The sequence below is a fragment of the Dendrobates tinctorius genome, unplaced genomic scaffold (assembly GCF_039654945.1).
Source record: "Dendrobates tinctorius isolate UK_male_01 unplaced genomic scaffold, ASM3965494v1 ptg000222l, whole genome shotgun sequence".
NCBI classification, from domain to species: Eukaryota; Metazoa; Chordata; class Amphibia; order Anura; family Dendrobatidae; genus Dendrobates; species Dendrobates tinctorius.
Genome location: NW_027361889.1, coordinates 134,401 through 153,245, shown reverse-complemented (window position 1 = coordinate 153,245; position 18,845 = coordinate 134,401). Strand labels below are relative to the sequence as shown.

Here is an 18,845-nt window from a genome sequence, read left to right as displayed (position 1 = left end):
GTGTAATATCTCACCCAAATGAGCTAATTGTGGCCTGAAAAGAAGGAAAAAAAACAGAACCTCCTAAGCATCACTGGTCATGTCCTCCACCTGCCTCTCCGCTTCCTCTTCTGATGGATAATGTCATGTAACCACTGCAGCCAAATAGAGGAGAATGAACAGAGAATTAAAGGACTATTTAATTTTTTTTTTACTACGAGTCTAAGAACAACCTACCTGTTTTGCCAGGTGCCGATCAGAAACTGCTCCTGCTGGCGATTCAGAGGCTTCCACTGACATCACACCGACAGAGCAGTGGCTTCTCTTCCACTTTGCTCTGTTGACAGGGCATGACTGCTGACGTCAAGCTGATTGACAGCCAGCTCCCCACTGCCTAACTGCGGGGAGCTGGCTGTCATTGAGCATGATGTTGGCAGTCACACCTAACCGGAAGTGGAAGAACTGCACTGTTGACGTGGAGCAGCTGAATCGCCGTCAGGAGCGGACAGTGGCTAATCTGAGCTAACGCCGGGTAGAACAGTCAGGTAGTTGCGTCTGTTACCAACTACCTACCTGTTTAGTTTTTAGACCCATAGTAAAAAAGTAAAATAGTCTTAGTCAATCTCCTTAGGATGCTTTTTCATCTGTCTGAGGTGAGACATCACCACTAAAGGCAATCAGTGATTAGTTGCAGTAGTCACATGATGAGGAAACAAGAAGATTGGCAAGAGACTTGGCCAAGGGTGCAAAGGAGCGGCAGTGAGTATCTGATTTTTTCGCTTTTAAGACCACTAAGGGCTCATTTGTAAAAGAAAATATAGTAGTGGACAACCCCTTTAATCAGATATATCCACTAGAGACATGGCGGCTCTTGCTCTCAGTACTCTTATAATCTAGTCCCCAAAGCCTCAAACTTGGGACTTTTCAGCTTTTGCAGTGTTGCAACACCTCTGTGGATAGGGGATAACTTCTGATTTTTGGAATAACCCTTCAACAATATGTAGGAGATTTTTTTTTTAAAGACTAGTGCCAGTTCTGTGGTGGGAAAAAATCTACATGTTACCCTTCTATGTCAGCACCAAGTAGGGATCAGAAGGTATTACTGCAGGATCAGACAACATAGGGTTCATTTGTAGTCAGTAGACATAGATCTGTCCAGGTGACACAACGCTCGGAGCAGATGGGCAGTGCCAGGAGATAAGTATGCTCTTGTGTTATGTTATTTAGCACATTGGTTAACCCTTCTTCAGACCTCAATTTTTGCAGTGAGCCAGTTATACATTATACCTACTCAGACCTATATTCTCGACAGTGGAGCACTGATATACAGTGACTCTCACGTGGAAGTCGAAGTGCGTAGATCTGACCCAAACCATCTCCTCCTGACAGCAGTCTAAGACTGGCAAATGGTGCTCTACAAATGAGGAGAGCAATAGGAAGTTATTAGGTAGGGAATACTAATCACGACGGAGGATTGACAAGATGATGACAGCGGAAGGTAAGACTATGACAAGTTATAACCGTCTGTTCTGTAAATCTCATTATGGAGAAATTGGGGCTATGGCGATGTCAGCTTCTAGAAGATAAAGTCTCTCAGGCGACAATATGTCACCAGGAACAAGAATTCTCCATAGTGTTCATCATACTTAGTGAAGTAAATACTCGTTCAGGGTTCTAATCGTCTTGTCCTGATGCATAGAAAATGAGGTTACCACCGGCAAACTCAACTGAGGTCTACAGTCTTCACAGTCCGCACGCCAATAGCTATGCTATAGGATGTAGCCGTGGTTAGTGGATGGTTCCTTCACATTGGCCCCTTCCTCAGTGGACATTATTCTCTACATTACCCCACCTGATGGAGGCAAAACTAAAATCCTCTACAGCAGGAGCAAATATAATAATATTAGAGCCATATTTACCAAACTCTCAGTTGGCGAAATAAGGTCAATAAAGTCCTGTCCCCTCTCCCTTTCAGGGTTTTCCTGGAAATGCCCAACACTGGAGGGGACCACATACCACAGAACGGACATTATACCAGGAAGGGGCCCAGTATGGGGGGACAGGCTATCAGGATGGAGGAGAATAATAAAGTAAGGGGAACAGGACAGGGGACATTATACTAGGAAGGAACCCATGATGGAGGGAATTATTAATGGAATGGGTTCAGGATAGGGGACATTATACCAGGAAGAGGCCCAAGATGGGGGACAGTATAACAAGAAAGAGGACATTATACCAGGAGGGGGGACATTATACCACAAAGGGGACCAGAATGGGGGACAGTATACCAACAAGGAGGACATTGCTATAGAATGGGGTCATTATACCAGGAAGGGGCCAATAATTGGGGAAATTGTACCAGGATCGAAAATATTGTTACAAAAGGGGGCCAAGATGGGGGACATTAGTACAGTAAGCGTCTCAAGAAAGGGTGTATTATACAAGGAAAAGGCTCTGGATGGGGGGATTAAAATAGGAAGGGGGACATTATGCCAGGAAATGGGACATAATACCAGGAAGATGCCCAGGACAGAGACATTATAATAAGAAGAGGTACAGGATGGGGGACCTAATACCAGGAAGGGGCGTAGGATGAGAGACATTATTACCGTATGGGGGCCAGAACAGAGGACATTATTACAGAAAGAGGCCAGGACTGGTACATTATTACAAGAAAAGGCTAGGACAGGGGACATTATTACAGGAAGGTGTCAGGATGGGGACCCTATCACATGGAGGATGAACATTTATGTCTTTATAGGATCAAGAAAGCTACAAAATCCCATATATCTGACCAACATAGTGGTGGGGGCCCAGATTCATTGTAATCCTTAACTTTTTATTTCACTTTTTTCATTTTTCTCGAATGCAAGAAAAAATCCCACTTCTATACATTGAACAGTAAAAAAGCTCACCACGCAGATTGCGCATGGATGTCAATGGTGAGCTTTTTGTTTCTTTTCTTAGACTCATTGACCTGCATTGACAAGTTCGGTCCATTAATTGGATCAAAAACACCATTTTTTTTTTTTTTAAACTATCGTCCCCCCCCAAAAAAAAATGAAATATTAATATGACCTTAGACTATAATGGGTACATGTTCTATATGTGAAAACTATGGATAGAACACGTGCGGCATACAAGAAAGTCTGAATGAGCCCTTGAACCCAGTAGAGATAGACACGTTGTAAGATCACTGAGGACTAGCCCATGCTGGCTCCTACATACAGAAGCACTAATCCACCCATCGTAATCTGTCCTTCTCCAGACAAATGTTTTTGGAATCTTGTGACAACTGAAAGCCACCCTAGAGCGTAAAATTATCCACAGTGATATTGTCATGTCGGACGCTGTTCACACCACAGCATCCGGCAGGCAGAGGTAGTTCCACCTCCAGCCACTATAGCCTCAGTGGCGCCGGCCTGATCTTCAGGCTCTCGGGGGTTAATCCTGCTGGAGACCAGGTTGGATGGTTAGTCACGCCCACGGTCTTTAAATAGTCATGCTGGCCTATGGGCGTCGCCGATTATAGCTTGTGTTTCATACCAAGTGGTTCCGGTCTGGAGTGGAGGTGTTCAAGAGAGAGAGATTCATATCTGGTGTCGTATGATCCGTCGTTATCCTTTCTCCTTCCCATATTTGTGTTTAGTTGTGCCCTGTTCACATTACTGTTTATTCCTGTGTGTGTGCGGCGCAGTGCAGTTTAAGTTCTCCCTGTCTGTCATTATTTGTGTGGGAGCTTTGGTGGTGACTTCTCACTGGGTGGAGGGTGGAGGGTTAAGTGCAGGGCTGAGCAGGAGATAAGGAAAGGTCGGAGGCTCAGGCATTTGCACCTTCAGCAAAAACCCTGGGTTGAGGGTCAGACAGGGTTTCCCCTAGTAAAGGGACACCACAGGGGCCCCGGGTATTTCAGCCTTAGTTGAACTAAGCCCCCGTGACATTATAATCGGCCCACATTTTTTCAGGAGTCCATGGATCCCATGGATTCCATAACCCGCCAGTTGGCGGCGCTGTCCATACAGGTCTCCGAGTTGAATGGGGCAGTTCAGCAGCAGGGCCTGGTAGTAGCAAAGGTGCAAACGGCATCTGCAGGTATCGGTGCAGAGCCGAAGTTTCCGCTGCCAGAACGATTTTCAGGCGATCGCAGCAAATTTGTCGTATTTCGGGAGGCCTGCAAATTATACTTCCGCATGCGGCCAATATCCTCAGGTAATGAGGCCCAGCGAGTAGGGCTGGTGTTGTCATTACTGAGTGGTGACCCCCAAGCATGGGCATTTTCCTTACCACCTGACTCTGCTACATTTCATTCGGTCGATAATGTTTTTTCTGCCCTCGGGCTCATTTACGATGACCCTGACCGACTGGCTCTAGCGGAATCTAAAATCCGCGCCCTCCGCCAGGGGGAGCGCTTGGCAGAAGACTATTGTTCGGAATTTCGCCGCTGGGCTGTAGACACACAGTGGAATGACCCAGCACTGCGGAGCCAGTTTATTCATGGGGTATCAGGGAGGGTGAAACAAGCCCTCCTGATGTATGAGACTCCGGCATCATTGGAGTCTGCCATGAGTTTGGTGATACGTATTGATCGCCGTTTTCGTCAGGGGGCACAGGAGACGCTACCTCTGGGGGAAAACAGAGGTGCAGGTGTGGTTGAAGTAGATGAGTCCCCTGAACCTATGCAGATTGCTGGCGTGGCACAGGTTCAGCCTCGCGCTCCGGGAGTCCGGAAGTCCGGAGCATGTTTCTACTGTGGTAAAGGTGGTCATTATGTTAACGTTTGCCCGGTACTACCTAAGAGGGTCACACCGGCGGAAAACTGTTAAGCTCAGAGGGTATGGAGGAGACCCAACTGAGCGTATGCATATCCTCCATGATGGTATCTCAATGTATGCTCCCTGCCAAGGTTATTGTCGCCGGCAGAGAGCTACCTATATCAGTGTTTGTGGATAGCGGTTCCGCCACCAATCTCATAGATGAGGAGTTTGCACACACCGCCGGGTTTAAGATTGAAAAACTTCCTCACCCCATACAGGTGGTGACCATTAATGCTGTTCCCCTCCCTCAAGGGGAGATTACTGAGTTTGTGGCAGAGGTGAAACTCCACATTGGGGTCCTACATTCTGAGTCGGTTACATGTAGGGTCCTCCGTAATCTCCCAGCTCAAATGGTCCTGGGTTTTCCATGGCTGTCCAGGCACAACCCGGTAATTGATTGGAAAACTCAGGACATAGTACAATGGAGTGGTTTCTGCCAAGACAATTGCTTGGCCACATGTGTGTCCGCCGTGACGCCCAGCCTGCCGGAGGCTTTGCAGGATTTCGCGGATGTTTTCTCTGAGAAGGGTTGCTCAGAACTGCCTCCACATAGAGCCTATGACTGTGCTATTAGGCTAAAACCCGGGGCCAAATTACCTAAGGCCAGGATGTTTAATATTTCTGGCCCTGAGAGACAAGCTCTGAAAGACTACATCGCGGAGAGTCTGAGCAAAGGTCACATCCGGCCTTCGTCCTCGCCTGTAGCCGCGGGGTTTTTCTTCATTAAGAAGAAAGATGGGGGGTTACGCCCGTGTCTGGATTTCCGAGAGTTAAACCAGATTACTATCCGTGATCCCTACCCAATGCCGTTGATCCCGGATTTGTTCAACCAGGTAGCGGGGGCAAAATGGTTTTCCAAGCTGGACCTCAGGGGGGCGTATAACCTCATAAGGGTCCGTCAGGGGGATGAGTGGAAGACGGCGTTTAACACTCCTGAGGGTCATTTTGAGAGTCTGGTTATGCCGTTTGGGTTGACCACCGCGCCTGCCGTTTTCCAACATTTTATTAATGATGTCTTTGCTCATGTCCTGGGGAGATTTGTGATTGTATACCTGGATGATATCCTCATTTATTCTAGCGATTGGGACACTCATTTGCAGCATGTTAGGCAGGTGTTACAGTTGCTCCGGGAGAACCAGCTCTATGCTAAGCTGGAAAAATGTTTATTTTTTGTCCAGGAGTTGCCCTTTTTGGGATATATTGTGTCCGCAGCTGGTTTTAAAATGGACACCGCTAAGGTGCAAGCGGTGTTGCAATGGGAGAGGCCGGAGAGTCTGAAAGCACTCCAGCGGTTCCTGGGGTTTGCGAATTATTATAGGAAATTTATAAAACACTTTTCGACTGTCGCCAAACCGCTCACGGACATGACAAAAAAGGGTGCCGATCTGGCGAACTGGCCTGAGGTGGCTATACGTGCATTTGAGCGTCTGAAGAATAGTTTTGCTTCAGCCCCCATTCTGGTGCAACCAGACGTGTCTAAACCTTTTGTGGTAGAGGTTGATGCGTCGGAGGTGGGAGTGGGGGCAGTACTGTCTCAAGGCTCGTCCTTGAGCGAGATGCATCCATGCGCCTACTTCTCCAAGAAGTTGTCGCCGGCCGAACGGAATTATGATATCGGCAACAGGGAGTTGTTGGCCATCAAGCTGGCTTTTGAGGAATGGCGACACTTCTTGGAGGGGGCGGCTCACCAGGTCACAGTTATCACCGACCATAAGAATCTGCTCTACCTGGAGTCGGCCAAGTGTCTGTCTCCTAGGCAGGCTCGCTGGGCATTGTTTTTTACACGTTTCAATTTTCTTGTGATGTACCGTCCCGGGGCTAAAAACACCAAGGCGGATGCTTTGTCTAGGTGTTTTCCGGGGGGAGAACCTCGGGAAGAGCCGGTACCCATCCTCCAGAAAGGGGTAGTGGTCTCGGCTCTCACGACTGAGGTAGAGGCGGAGATTGCCGAGGCCCAAGAGGAGGTACCACCAGGACTTCCCGCCAACAAATCATTTGTACCCCTGCATCTTCGGCCTAAGGTGTTGAAGGAACACCACGATTCGGTACTGGCTGGTCACCCAGGGGTGAAGGGCACCTTAGAGCTGGTATCGCGTCGTTTCTGGTGGCCCAAAATCCGGCAGGACGTGGTCTCGTACGTGGCAGCTTGCATCACGTGCGCTAGGGCTAAGTCACCCCGAACCCGTCCTGCTGGCACGCTACAGCCTCTGGGGGTACCCAATAGGCCATGGACAGAAATCTCCATGGATTTTATCACTGACTTGCCAGCCTCGGCAGGGAACACGGTCATCCTGGTGGTGGTTGACCGTTTTTCAAAGATGGCGCATTTTGTGGCGTTGTCTTCTTTGCCCAATGCTAAGACGTTGGCTCAGGTATTTGTGAAGGAGGTGGTCAGACTCCACGGAGTACCGTCTGACATAGTATCTGATAGGGGTACGCAATTTGTGGCGAGGTTTTGGAAAGCTTTTTGCTCAAGGTTGGGGATCAAGTTGTCACATTCATCGGCGTTTCATCCACAGTCTAATGGACAAACTGAGCGCATGAACCAAAATCTTGAACAGTATTTACGATGCTTTGTGTCCGACAACCAGGAGGAGTGGTCTACTTTCCTTCCTCTGGCCGAATTCGCATTAAATAATCACCGCCAAGAGTCATCAGGAGAGTCTCCATTCTTTTGTGTGTACGGTCAACATCCTCAGTTTTGTACCTTACGTCAGGGTGACTCCGGGGGTGTCCCGGAGGAGGATCAGCTAGGAGCCCAATTGTCATCAGTCTGGAGGCGGGTGAAACAGCGTTTGTTGAGCATGAGTGCCAGGTACAAACGGGTGGCTGACAGTAGACGCGTGCCAGGTCCGGACCTGTGTGTGGGTGAATGGGTGTGGTTAGCTACGAAGAACATAAAACTCAAAATCCCTTCTTTAAAACTGGGTCCAAGGTTTATTGGGCCTTTTAGGATTTCTGCGATCATTAACCCAGTGGCTTATCGGTTGGAACTTCCCGCAGTGTACAAGATACACAACGTGTTTCACAGGGCTTTATTGAAAAAGGTGGTAGGCTCTGTGGACACAACGCCGATGCCACCTCCAGTCATGGTGGATGGCGAGTTAGAGTTCGAGGTCGCCAAGGTAGTGGACTCTCGAGTAGTACGCCGTACTCTTCAGTATTTGGTGCACTGGCGGGGGTATGGTCCAGAGGAGAGGTCTTGGGTTCCAGCCTCAGACATACATGCGGATCGGCTGGTCAGTTCTTTTCACCGTCGTCATCCGGACAAGCCGGGTCCTATGAGTCTTGAGGGCCCTGGGGTCCCTCGTAGAAGACGGGGTACTGTCATGTCGGACGCTGTTCACACCACAGCATCCGGCAGGCAGAGGTAGTTCCACCTCCAGCCACTATAGCCTCAGTGGCGCCGGCCTGATCTTCAGGCTCTCGGGGGTTAATCCTGCTGGAGACCAGGTTGGATGGTTAGTCACGCCCACGGTCTTTAAATAGTCATGCTGGCCTATGGGCGTCGCCGATTATAGCTTGTGTTTCATACCAAGTGGTTCCGGTCTGGAGTGGAGGTGTTCAAGAGAGAGAGATTCATATCTGGTGTCGTATGATCCGTCGTTATCCTTTCTCCTTCCCATATTTGTGTTTAGTTGTGCCCTTTTCACATTACTGTTTATTCCTGTGTGTGTGCGGCGCAGTGCAGTTTAAGTTCTCCCTGTCTGTCATTATTTGTGTGGGAGCTTTGGTGGTGACTTCTCACTGGGTGGAGGGTGGAGGGTTAAGTGCAGGGCTGAGCAGGAGATAAGGAAAGGTCGGAGGCTCAGGCATTTGCACCTTCAGCAAAAACCCTGGGTTGAGGGTCAGACAGGGTTTCCCCTAGTAAAGGGACACCACAGGGGCCCCGGGTATTTCAGCCTTAGTTGAACTAAGCCCCCGTGACAGATATAATTCATTGCATGTTTGGAATCTCGATTCCTACCCTCCTCCGGTACCTGACAGTTGATGAATGTACACCGAGCAGTTTCGGGTAAATTTCATCATTAATAAATGTTTTCTGTGCCATCTTAGCGCTGTCCGCTTGAATTATTGCAGGCAAATGGATAGCCCCGCGTTCAGTTTAACATTTGGTGCCTTTTAGCAATAAAAAAAAATATATATATATAAATGGCCCCTCTTTGTGTATGCCTGATTAAACATTTATAATTTGTAATTCATCATTTTAATTTCTCTCTTACTTTGCTTCGATGACTCTTCCATTTTGTTTCAAATGGCAAAACAATGAGCGGGTCAGACAGAGAGGAACAGTTTTTAACTCCCCACCCGCTGCCTGCAAATTTCCACACTGAGCCAAGCAAGAAGCCAAATAATGTAACCTTTGGTATCTGGAGGCAAGGAAAAAATCTTTTGAAATTCAAATCCTCAAACTTTGCTTAACTTTTCCGAAAAATTTGATTTGCGGCGAATTGAAAGTATTGCAAAGCTTCTGATTGTCCTAAAAATAACAGTAAGACCCTGAGGTCTCCTAGGACTGTATCCAACCATTTTCCAGCTCTTTAGCTGGAACGCACTCTTAGGGCACATTCATACTCCAGTGATTTTTTTTGTCCGAGTTTCATCAGTGTTTTTGATCAAAGTTTCATTTGTTTTCTCAGATGAGAAAAAAAATGTATTATCTAGCAGTCCATGAAAAATGAACTGCGTTCGGACGGCATCCAAGTGCCATTTGATTTTTTTCACGGACCCATAGCCTTGAATTGTCAATTTTCATTTGACCCTCACATCAATATCAGACATGACTTCATGATTTCACAACAGCCCGATAGACTATACTAGTTTAGAATCCTTTTCATGAAAAACACAGATATAACTCGCACTCGTCTGATATGAGCTCTCAGTCAAAGTGAAAGTCCTCAACATATATAGTTATGGGTAAGTGGGTGGTAATTCTTTGTAATCAACAGTCTGCTCCTCACACACTAATATTCTCTGCTTTTTTGTCATACACTATCTGTGCTGTTTCTTCAGTGTTTTATAACTTTCTCTCCCTATCTCTATGGCTAAGCTGTGAGCTGTGATGTCCTCTCAATATCCACATTCACCACAAAGTGGCTGCTGCATTCCCTGCTTCTGTTTTTATACAGGCTATCATAGTCCATCCTGACTGGTGGTGCTATACCATATGATGTGATAGCTGCAAGGCATTATGTGAGAACCTGCTTGGTCACACTTGTGGTCTTGTAAAACTTTTGTGGCCAATCTAATCTTTTGCAATATTTAAAATGATGATGATCATTTTAGGCAATTTGCTTGAAGCGACATATCTCCAGGACAGGTGTTGCTGTTTTTGGAATAGAGGATAAAGCGTTTCTGTCCTACAAAATGCTGCATCAAAAATAAGAAATGCAAAAAAAGTTGCAATAGTGAGAGCAGGTTGCTATTGCATATTTTGGTGCGGACAGCTGCAGAAAAATAATGCAACTGGACAAATGTAAAGTTTTAAAATTTATGAACATGGCCCTATGCTGCGGATTTTTACTCCACATTACAACCTTTGCAAAGCATAGGGTGAAATTAGTTGCCAATTCATAACTAAATCCACAACAAATCTGCATGTACTGCTGCTACACTAATAGGTAACCCATAAACGTGCTATAGTGGTCTGTTCACATGTAACAGATATGCTGCAGTTTTTTTTCATTCCATCCCAGATTTTTATGCAGATTTGACAAGAATTTCACATTATTCATCGCAGTGTAAAATTTGTATGTGTAAGTGTACCTTTAGGCTCAGTTCTACACGTGATACATGCAGATGTGCACAAAGATTTCACCTTATGGCATTATAAAGCCCTTAGTGGATTATGGTACCAAGGCCAAGGGGTGGACTTATCATATGTGCAACCATCTGGAACTAGGGTTCAGTAGGTTAGGGGTCCCATTACCACCTTGAAAGCATCTGTCATCATGCTACTGTCTAAGATTGGATTTAAACAAGTCAACAAATTAATTTCAAGGCTCCTTATTGGTGGATTGCTAGAGAGATATAAGAGTGATCTATGGTGAGCTTTTGAAGATAATGGGCCAATACGCTCTTCTTCTTCAGGGGTCCTGGTTGAGCTCTTGGAACTAATGGGTCCATGCTCTCTTCTTCTTCGGAGGTCCTGGATGAGCTCTTGGAGATAATGGGCCCATACGCTCTTCTTCTTCAGGGGTCCTGGATGAGCTCTTGGAGATAATGGGCCCATAATCTCTTCTTCTTCAGGCATCCTGTATGACCTGTTGAAGATAATTGTGCCATTCTCTCTTCTTCTTCAGAGGTCCTGGATGAGCTCTTGGAGATAATGGGCCAATAAGCTCTTCTTCTTCAGGGATCATGGATGACCTGTTGAAGGATAATTGGCCCATACACTCTTCTTTTTCAGGGATCCTGGATGAGCTCTTGGAGATAATGGGTCCATACTCTTTTCTATTTCTTCAGGGGTCCTGGATCACCTGTTGAAGATAATGAGCCCCTGCTCTCTTCCTCTTCAGGGGTCCTGGATGAGCTCTTGGAAATAATGGATCCATTCTCTCGTCTTCTTTCGGGGCCCTGGATGAGCTTTTGGAGAAAATGTGCCCATACTCTACTTTTTCATGGTTCTTGGTTGATCCCTTGAAGATAAGGGGCCCTACTGTTCTTGCGCAGGCGTCATCTACTGTCCTTCGCCGCCTCTACCCATAAAATGGAGCCATATGGTGCTCTCGTCTTTTTTTGCCATTTCATTCCAAAACGCAAGGATTGTCCCGGACTGTGATGACACAAGTAGAGGCTGTGTATGTGTGCGGACGGCCGTGTTCCTGGAAAAGTTGAACCTCTCCTGTGAGTATTTAGGCATCAACAAATCAGACACATGAAAGAAACATCCTTGCGCCTAAAACCGAGTCTCTGGCCCCCAGGCATGTCACAGCATTGCAGTAAACTGTGAGATTAGCTTTCTCATGTCTCCCCCTTCTTAATGCCGCCATTTCATTCACACTTTGGAGAGCAAATAACCGTCAAATTGCTTGCTCTAATGAGTTGAAATTAAACTCTGGTCCTGATAAAATGTGTTTATTACACTACTTTCTATGGCAAGAAAAAGTCATTTTGGGTTAAAGAGAAAAAGCAGATATAACAGCATGAAGACAGAGGCGAGCTGCCTAACTCAATTTTGTGATGTTAGGGATTAAGCATATTTAGGGGACGTGGAGGTCCCAGCCAAGGTCACGCAGCTCACAATTCATTAACTGCATGCTGTATAATGTCATTTTATTTTAATGTGCCAGGTGCTAGACTTCCCACAGGAGACTTTACCGGCTAATATAATACTTGTCTTTAGCTAAGAGCGTTAAATGGACTGCAAGATGTTTCAGAATATATTACAGAACTTCAGAAAGGGGTTTTTAGACGTAGCAACACCCAAGTCTAAGTTGGGCCATCCTGTGCCTGATAATACAACTCCGATACAAGTGTATAGGCTACAGGTTTTCTTGTGGAGGCCACCAGGTTGAAGTAGGGTGACTAAAGCACCAATACACATTACATAGCTGTCTGAACGATGATTCAGCCTGCAGATATCTCACACGGTTCCTCTATGCACAGGTATCCTCCTCTTGGCCAACTGCTCCTATGTTCTCTATGAGAGAGCCACTATCAGACATCTTTGATGACGGCACCTTTAGAAAGTAAAAGGATTGGCAGTCGAAAATCAGACATGCCAGAATCCTAACTCTCCCGACATCATTTGTCAAGGGCCCCCAAACACATCCCGAACCCATCAATATCAGCGTGGGCTGTTCAAAAAGATCTTATGACGCAGACAAATCCAATGAGTATTCCAAGTAGAAACCACTTTAGAAAATACTCATTTTGAGGGTACATTTTGTAGGACCTTTTTCTTTTCCTGGGTGAGGTTTTGAAAAGTTTTGGAACATTTTCTTTTCTTCTTTTTGCTGGTTTTGTAGCCTTTTGGTCGGACAGGACCTAATGTGGAGCAGATTCCATCAGTAGTAGCTTCTAAGAAGTGACATGCACTTTTTTTTTCCATCCTGACATGCACTTTTTTTTCCATCAGGCATTTTTTTTTCAAAACTTGAAGCAGAAAAAAAATTGCTCAAGAACTCCTCAAATAAACAATAAGGTTGATTTCACATAGAAATTAATGGGAAGAGTTTTCAAACTGTTTTTAAAGAGTTTGGGGAGAGGATTTTTTTTACTAGATCTGCTAAAAAAAACTCCATCTGGGGATAGCTTAGACTGGCCCTCTGGTTTGGCTAAATATCCTAAGTCATGTGTCAAAGCTTGGTAAAGAGTCAGACGCTGGATTATAGGGTAGCTTTTGGTGATGGGTAGCACAAGATATCCGATTTTTGTCTTCTTAGAGGGGAACTAATTTGAATAGCTTTTTTCACAAAAGCATATCTTGGTCTATATAAGCTTCCCTATAACAGTTTTGTGATCTCAACAAGAAAGGATGGTAAAGAAAGAACAATTCAACCTAGACTCTTGTCAAAGTATTTGCTCTAATGAGGGTCTCTGCAGAACCTTACAACAGCAGGTTGTGGTCTGGTTTAGTTAAATTATGTGACAAAGTTTATTAAACTGTTAGTCATTGATTTATATGTATTGCAAAGCCAGGAAGGACTGGGTTACATCTTATCACGGCAGGTCTTAATTAGATGCGCCTGACTAGCTTTGACTAAGAACCATGAAATATATTCACCATTGTATCAGTGTGCTGAATGGAGTGTGTTGAAGCTGGTGAGTGGTGAGTGACCAGCCAAAATGTGAGCTTTGCTGGGAGAGAGACATTCCAGAGTCTCTCTCTGAATGGAGACTGCACGGGTCAGCTAGGAAAGCTGAGCAGTCTGTGTGTAGGAGCTGCAGAGTAACATGTGGAATCTACAGACTGTTCAGTGTGAACTGTCCATGGAGATTAACACTTCTGTTTGGCACTGGAAGCTCCTGGAGCTCAGGCTGAAGATGATGCCAAGACTGGTAGGACCGTACATCTTCTGTGTATAACGTTTGCTCCAGAAGGAAGGACTGTAATCTGTTTGGGCGAGCCCACACTGACATATGTGTGCCTGCTCAATGAACTGTTCATATGCAGTAATTTCCCACTAGAGGCTGTTTTGGATTTGAATCCTTTGGAGTATTATGAAAGCAATAACACAGCAACTGTTTGGACAAAAACGCATTGCCAGTGTGAACGCTACCTGAGTGCATGAATGCCTACAATAGGTACCTACTTTCAATGGGTGGCACTAGAGAGTCAGATTGATTCTCAAGGAGAGCTACTTGATTGTGGGTAAACTGTAGAAGCAGACACAGCCAATGAACAAGAGTGATCCCATAGCTAATCCTAGCCGGTCAACTATCTATGGACTAAAACTGAAAATCCAGCTCTAGAATCCTGTCATCTATCATGTGCAAGAAAGATTTATCACCCATCACCAACCTCAGCTAAAAAGAATAAGGGAATATTGATAGTATATTTTCCATAACATATTCTGCAAGATGGTTTTACCAAAAATGCAAAAGTTCCTTATTAATAGTTTATCCAGGAACTTGTGTATTACATGTGTAACCTGTATGGCTGCAGAGCTTCTCGGAAGGAAAAATGGTCCTAACATTGGCTACTTACTAGGGATTGTTATTAGAAACCCCATTTTAGTTTGGTTGTAGGAATACTGAATTATTTCTGACCCGGTTGATTGGTGTCTAATACTTATAGGTTATTGATTTTAATGGGCAACATGCAACACTTTATTTCCCCTGCGGAGGCACTGCAGGGTAATTAAGCACTAGTTATATGTTCCTTTGCACAATTTGGTGATCACTGGTGGTTTAATGAGCAGAATACTCTCTGATTAGCTTGAAAACCCCATAACACAAATGTATTGCTCAAAGAACAAAAAAAGATTTTCGTACTAATATGTCTTTTTGTTTTTAGGAAGAATTGTGAAATCCTCAAAAACGTCAACTTCTAAGAAGAACCCTAACAAGACGTGGGTGAAATGTGATGCAGAATCAGAATGGGATTGAACTGCAGACAATAGATCTGTCAACTTCGAAGACCAGCCTGACCAGCGAATGTGTCTTTTTCTTCAATGACTCACAATTTAGCTCCCGATATGCACAAGGAATTTGCTTCCAATGTTCTTGCAGACTAAACTGTGCTACCACTTGTCGATGGTCTTCCTCTGGCAAAGACTTGGAATCTGCACTCGATGTTGTACTGATGAGGAGAAAAGTGAAAAAAGGAGGCTTGTCCTTCACATTATAAATTGCCGTATTGTAATATACTAGAGCGTACCGAGGAGTCTCCCCACGCTTGGGCGTAATTCACCATGGCCGGGCACAGAGGATTTGTTATGCCAGCTCTCTGTTTATGGATGTTTGTTCTGTTTGCACTTTTATACACAGGCAAAGTACAAGCAGACTGCTGGCTGATTGAAGGTGACAAGGGTTTTGTTTGGCTCGCTATCTGCAGTCAGAACCAGCCACCTTATGAGTCTATACCACAGCACATTAATAGCACCATAGTGGACCTAAGACTCAATGAGAATAAAATAAAGAGCGTCCACTACTCTTCACTTAGCCGATTTGGCAACTTAACGTACCTCAACCTCACTAAGAATGAGGTGTCCTACATAGAAGATGGAGCTTTTGCCGGTCAGTTCAATTTGCAGATGCTCCAACTTGGGTATAACAGATTACGAAATCTGACTGAGGGGATTCTTAGGGGACTGGGAAAGTTGGAGTATCTCTACCTCCAGGCAAACCTAATTGAAACTGTGACTCCTAATGCCTTTTGGGAGTGCCCAAACATTATGAACATTGACTTATCGATGAACAGAATCCAGAGGCTGGACAGTAATACCTTTGTTGGCCTCAGTAAAATGACTGTGTGTGAACTCTACAGTAATCCTTTCTATTGCTCATGCGAGCTACTGGGCTTCCTAAAATGGTTAGATATATTCACCAACATGACTCGTACTTTCGACCGCATGCAGTGCGATTCCCCGCCAGACTACACAGGTTACTTTTTGCTGGGTCAAGGTAGATCCAGTTACCGCAATGCTCTTGGCATGCTGTCATCTCTCTGCGCAGATGGATCCTATACCATGATGCCGCATTTGATGTCTCCAAGGTACCAAGCCACCACTGGCCCACCTGACAGCCCATGTTCTGAAGAAGACTGTTTTTCGGGAGATGGAACTACACCCCTTATTAATGTCTACACTACTCCCGCTAATTCCAAAGTCAGCCTCAGTGTGAACCTAAACACAGAAACCCATTCTGATGCCGTTCTGGTGGCCAAAATACCATACCCTTACAGTAAGGTGTACATCTTGGTTCAATACAATAATAGCTTCTTTACTGACATTCGGCTCCTGAAGACAGAGAAAGAATCCATAAATTTGGACGGGTTGAAACCCAACACAAATTACACTTACTGTGTCGCCTCTATTCGAAATTCTCTCAGGTTCAACCACACCTGCATAGCCTTTTACACTCGCAGCCATACCAAACAAGAACATGTGCCTACCCCATCCACCGCCACTCACTATATTATGACTATTCTTGGCTGCCTGTTTGGTATGGTAATAATCCTGGGTATTGTATACTACTGTCTGCGCAAAAGGCGGCAAAAAGAGGAAAAGCACAAAAAAGCAGGTGGTAGTATGAAGAAAACAATCATTGAACTTAAATATGGTCCTGAAATGGAGACACCTAGTATAAGTCAACTATCCCAAGGGCAGATGATGGGTCCGGAATCAATGTCCCGCATTCCCTATTTGCCTTCTGTGGGGGAAGTGGAACAGTACAAATTGATAGAAACCAGTGAAACACCTAAGGCCACCAAGGGGAATTACATGGAGGTAAGAACTGGTGATCAACCTGAGAGAAGAGACTGTGAACTGTCCATGCCACCAGACACTCAGAGTTCTGTGGCGGAGATATCCACTATTGCTAAGGAAGTAGATAAGGTCAACCAGATCATAAATAATTGTATAGATGCCTTGAAGTCAGAAACAACTTCATTTCAAGGCGTAAAATCGGGAGCTGTTTCTACAGCCGAGCCTCAATTGGTCTTGATATCGGAACAGATTCCCAGCAAACATGGCTTTCTTTCACCGGTATATAAAGAAAGTTACACCCATCCCCTACAGAGGCATCACAGCATGGAAGCACCTCCGAAACGCTCTAGCACATCTTCCAGTGGGTCAATCCGCAGCCCAAGGTCATTTCGTTCTGAAGGGTCCGCACATAAATCTGAAACAAAGTATATTGAGAAAACTTCTCCAACCGCCGATACCATCCTCACTGTGACACCAGCTGCTGCCATCTTAAGAGCAGAAGCTGAAAAGATCCGCCAGTATACGGAGCACCGGCATTCCTATCCGGGCTCACATCAAGCAGAGCAGCAACAGCAACAACAACAGCAGCCGATGCCTCAGCACGAAAACCTTGGAGGTCGCAAAACCTCCATACTGGAACCTTTAACTCGGCCCCGTCCAAGAGAACTGGCTTATTCCCAACTTTCCCCTCACTACCACAATTTGAGCTACACGTCCAGTCCAGAGTACTCGTGCAAACCCTCCCACAGCATCTGGGAACGTTTCAAACTGCACCGTAAACGCCACAAAGAGGAAGAGTACATGGCAGCCGGCCATGCCCTGCGCAAAAAGGTCCAGTTTGCCAAAGATGAGGATCTCCATGACATCCTAGACTACTGGAAGGGTGTCTCTGCCCAGCACAAGTCCTGAGTCCTCACCTCTTCCCTTTGCCTCCAGCTACTCGTGACTTAACTCTTTCTTTCATAACCTTAACCCAGTCCTAGGAAGAGTGCCCATCAGAGCGTTGTGGGTACACAGACTCTGTAGGTCTCTTTAGCGGTAAAGAGGTTAACAGGACCAAACTCAAACTTAGCAGCAGCTACTTTTTACTCAAAATTGTCTTTACGGATGGAAAGAAAAATGAACAAAACTATTATATCTAATCTAGGAAAAGAAAAAAAACAATACAACGGCTTAAAAACCTAAATAGTGAATCGACTCGAAAAAAAAAAACAAAAAACATGAGCATATGCACCAAATCAGAAACAAACAAACAAACAAAAAATATACGCTAAAACTGTGAAGAGGAATTACTTTTTTTTTTTAACAAAAGAAGTGAAAAAAAATCAAGTAAAAATAAGAGACGTGAGAGAGTAGGAGTGGTCGGGACTCTACGCATTATCGCATGTTATCTCATATTCTGACTTGCGTGGTTTGACTCGTGTGAAATTTTGTTCTATCCCTTCATCACTGCAGGACAAAAAAAAAAAATCAACGAAAAACAGCAACAAGACTGGAATAGACAGTAAAAAAAATAAATAACTCCTTTCGTTAATGTTAATTTGTACTTCAACCGAGTCTTCCAGCGCAGACTTTGCCTACCAGAAGGCTCCCATTTAACACCTACGGCTGCATTCAAAACTGTGATCACTATTACACTGTACAGATACAAATTTCTATATTTGCAACGTTTGCTGTAAAAGAGAGAGAAAGAAAATTAAATATATATGAGAAATAAACATCTATATATATAAATATATACCTAGAGCTTAACCCTTTGACAGAAGGCAAGACACACATCGCAAAGGCCTTGCTTGTCTTTCCTGGGTCCTGCTAAAGGGTTAAAAAAAATAATACCCTGTTTGTATCAGGTTTTAATTATGGGTTTTAGAAACAAACAAAAAAAAGGTCATTTTCTATTATTTCATTTTATTTTGTTTAAAAAAAAAAAAACAAACAAAAAAGAATTCTATGTTTGTTGTTTTTGGGGGTTGGCTTCTTTCTCCACTGAATGATTGTTTTCTGAAAGAGGTGAACTGCAATGAGAAATAGAAAAGATGACACTCTTACAAAAAAATCCCCGGTCTGGTCTGTTATTTCTTGGAATTGATTAGGTAGATGTCATTTTTATTAGTTTTTTTTTTTTTAGGGTTTTTAGTTTCTAGAAAAATCGGTGTGACCTTTAGCCAATGTACTGCCT

General features: G+C 44.7%; 1 protein-coding gene across 4 annotated transcripts in view; it reads left to right on the top strand.

Moving 5' to 3' along the window:
- ELFN1 (extracellular leucine rich repeat and fibronectin type III domain containing 1) overlaps window positions 1–18,404 on the top strand; it is a 673,117-nt gene extending 654,713 nt beyond the window's left edge. For all 4 annotated transcript variants that reach the window (XM_073555166.1, XM_073555164.1, XM_073555165.1 and 1 more), the window contains one exon: window positions 14,755–18,404. In XM_073555166.1, coding sequence (XP_073411267.1) covers window positions 15,152–17,575 — 2,424 coding nt within the window. In that variant the 5' untranslated portion in view covers window positions 14,755–15,151 and the 3' untranslated portion in view covers window positions 17,576–18,404. The remainder of the gene's footprint in view (window positions 1–14,754) is intronic.
- Window positions 18,405–18,845: the final 441 nt, after the last annotated feature.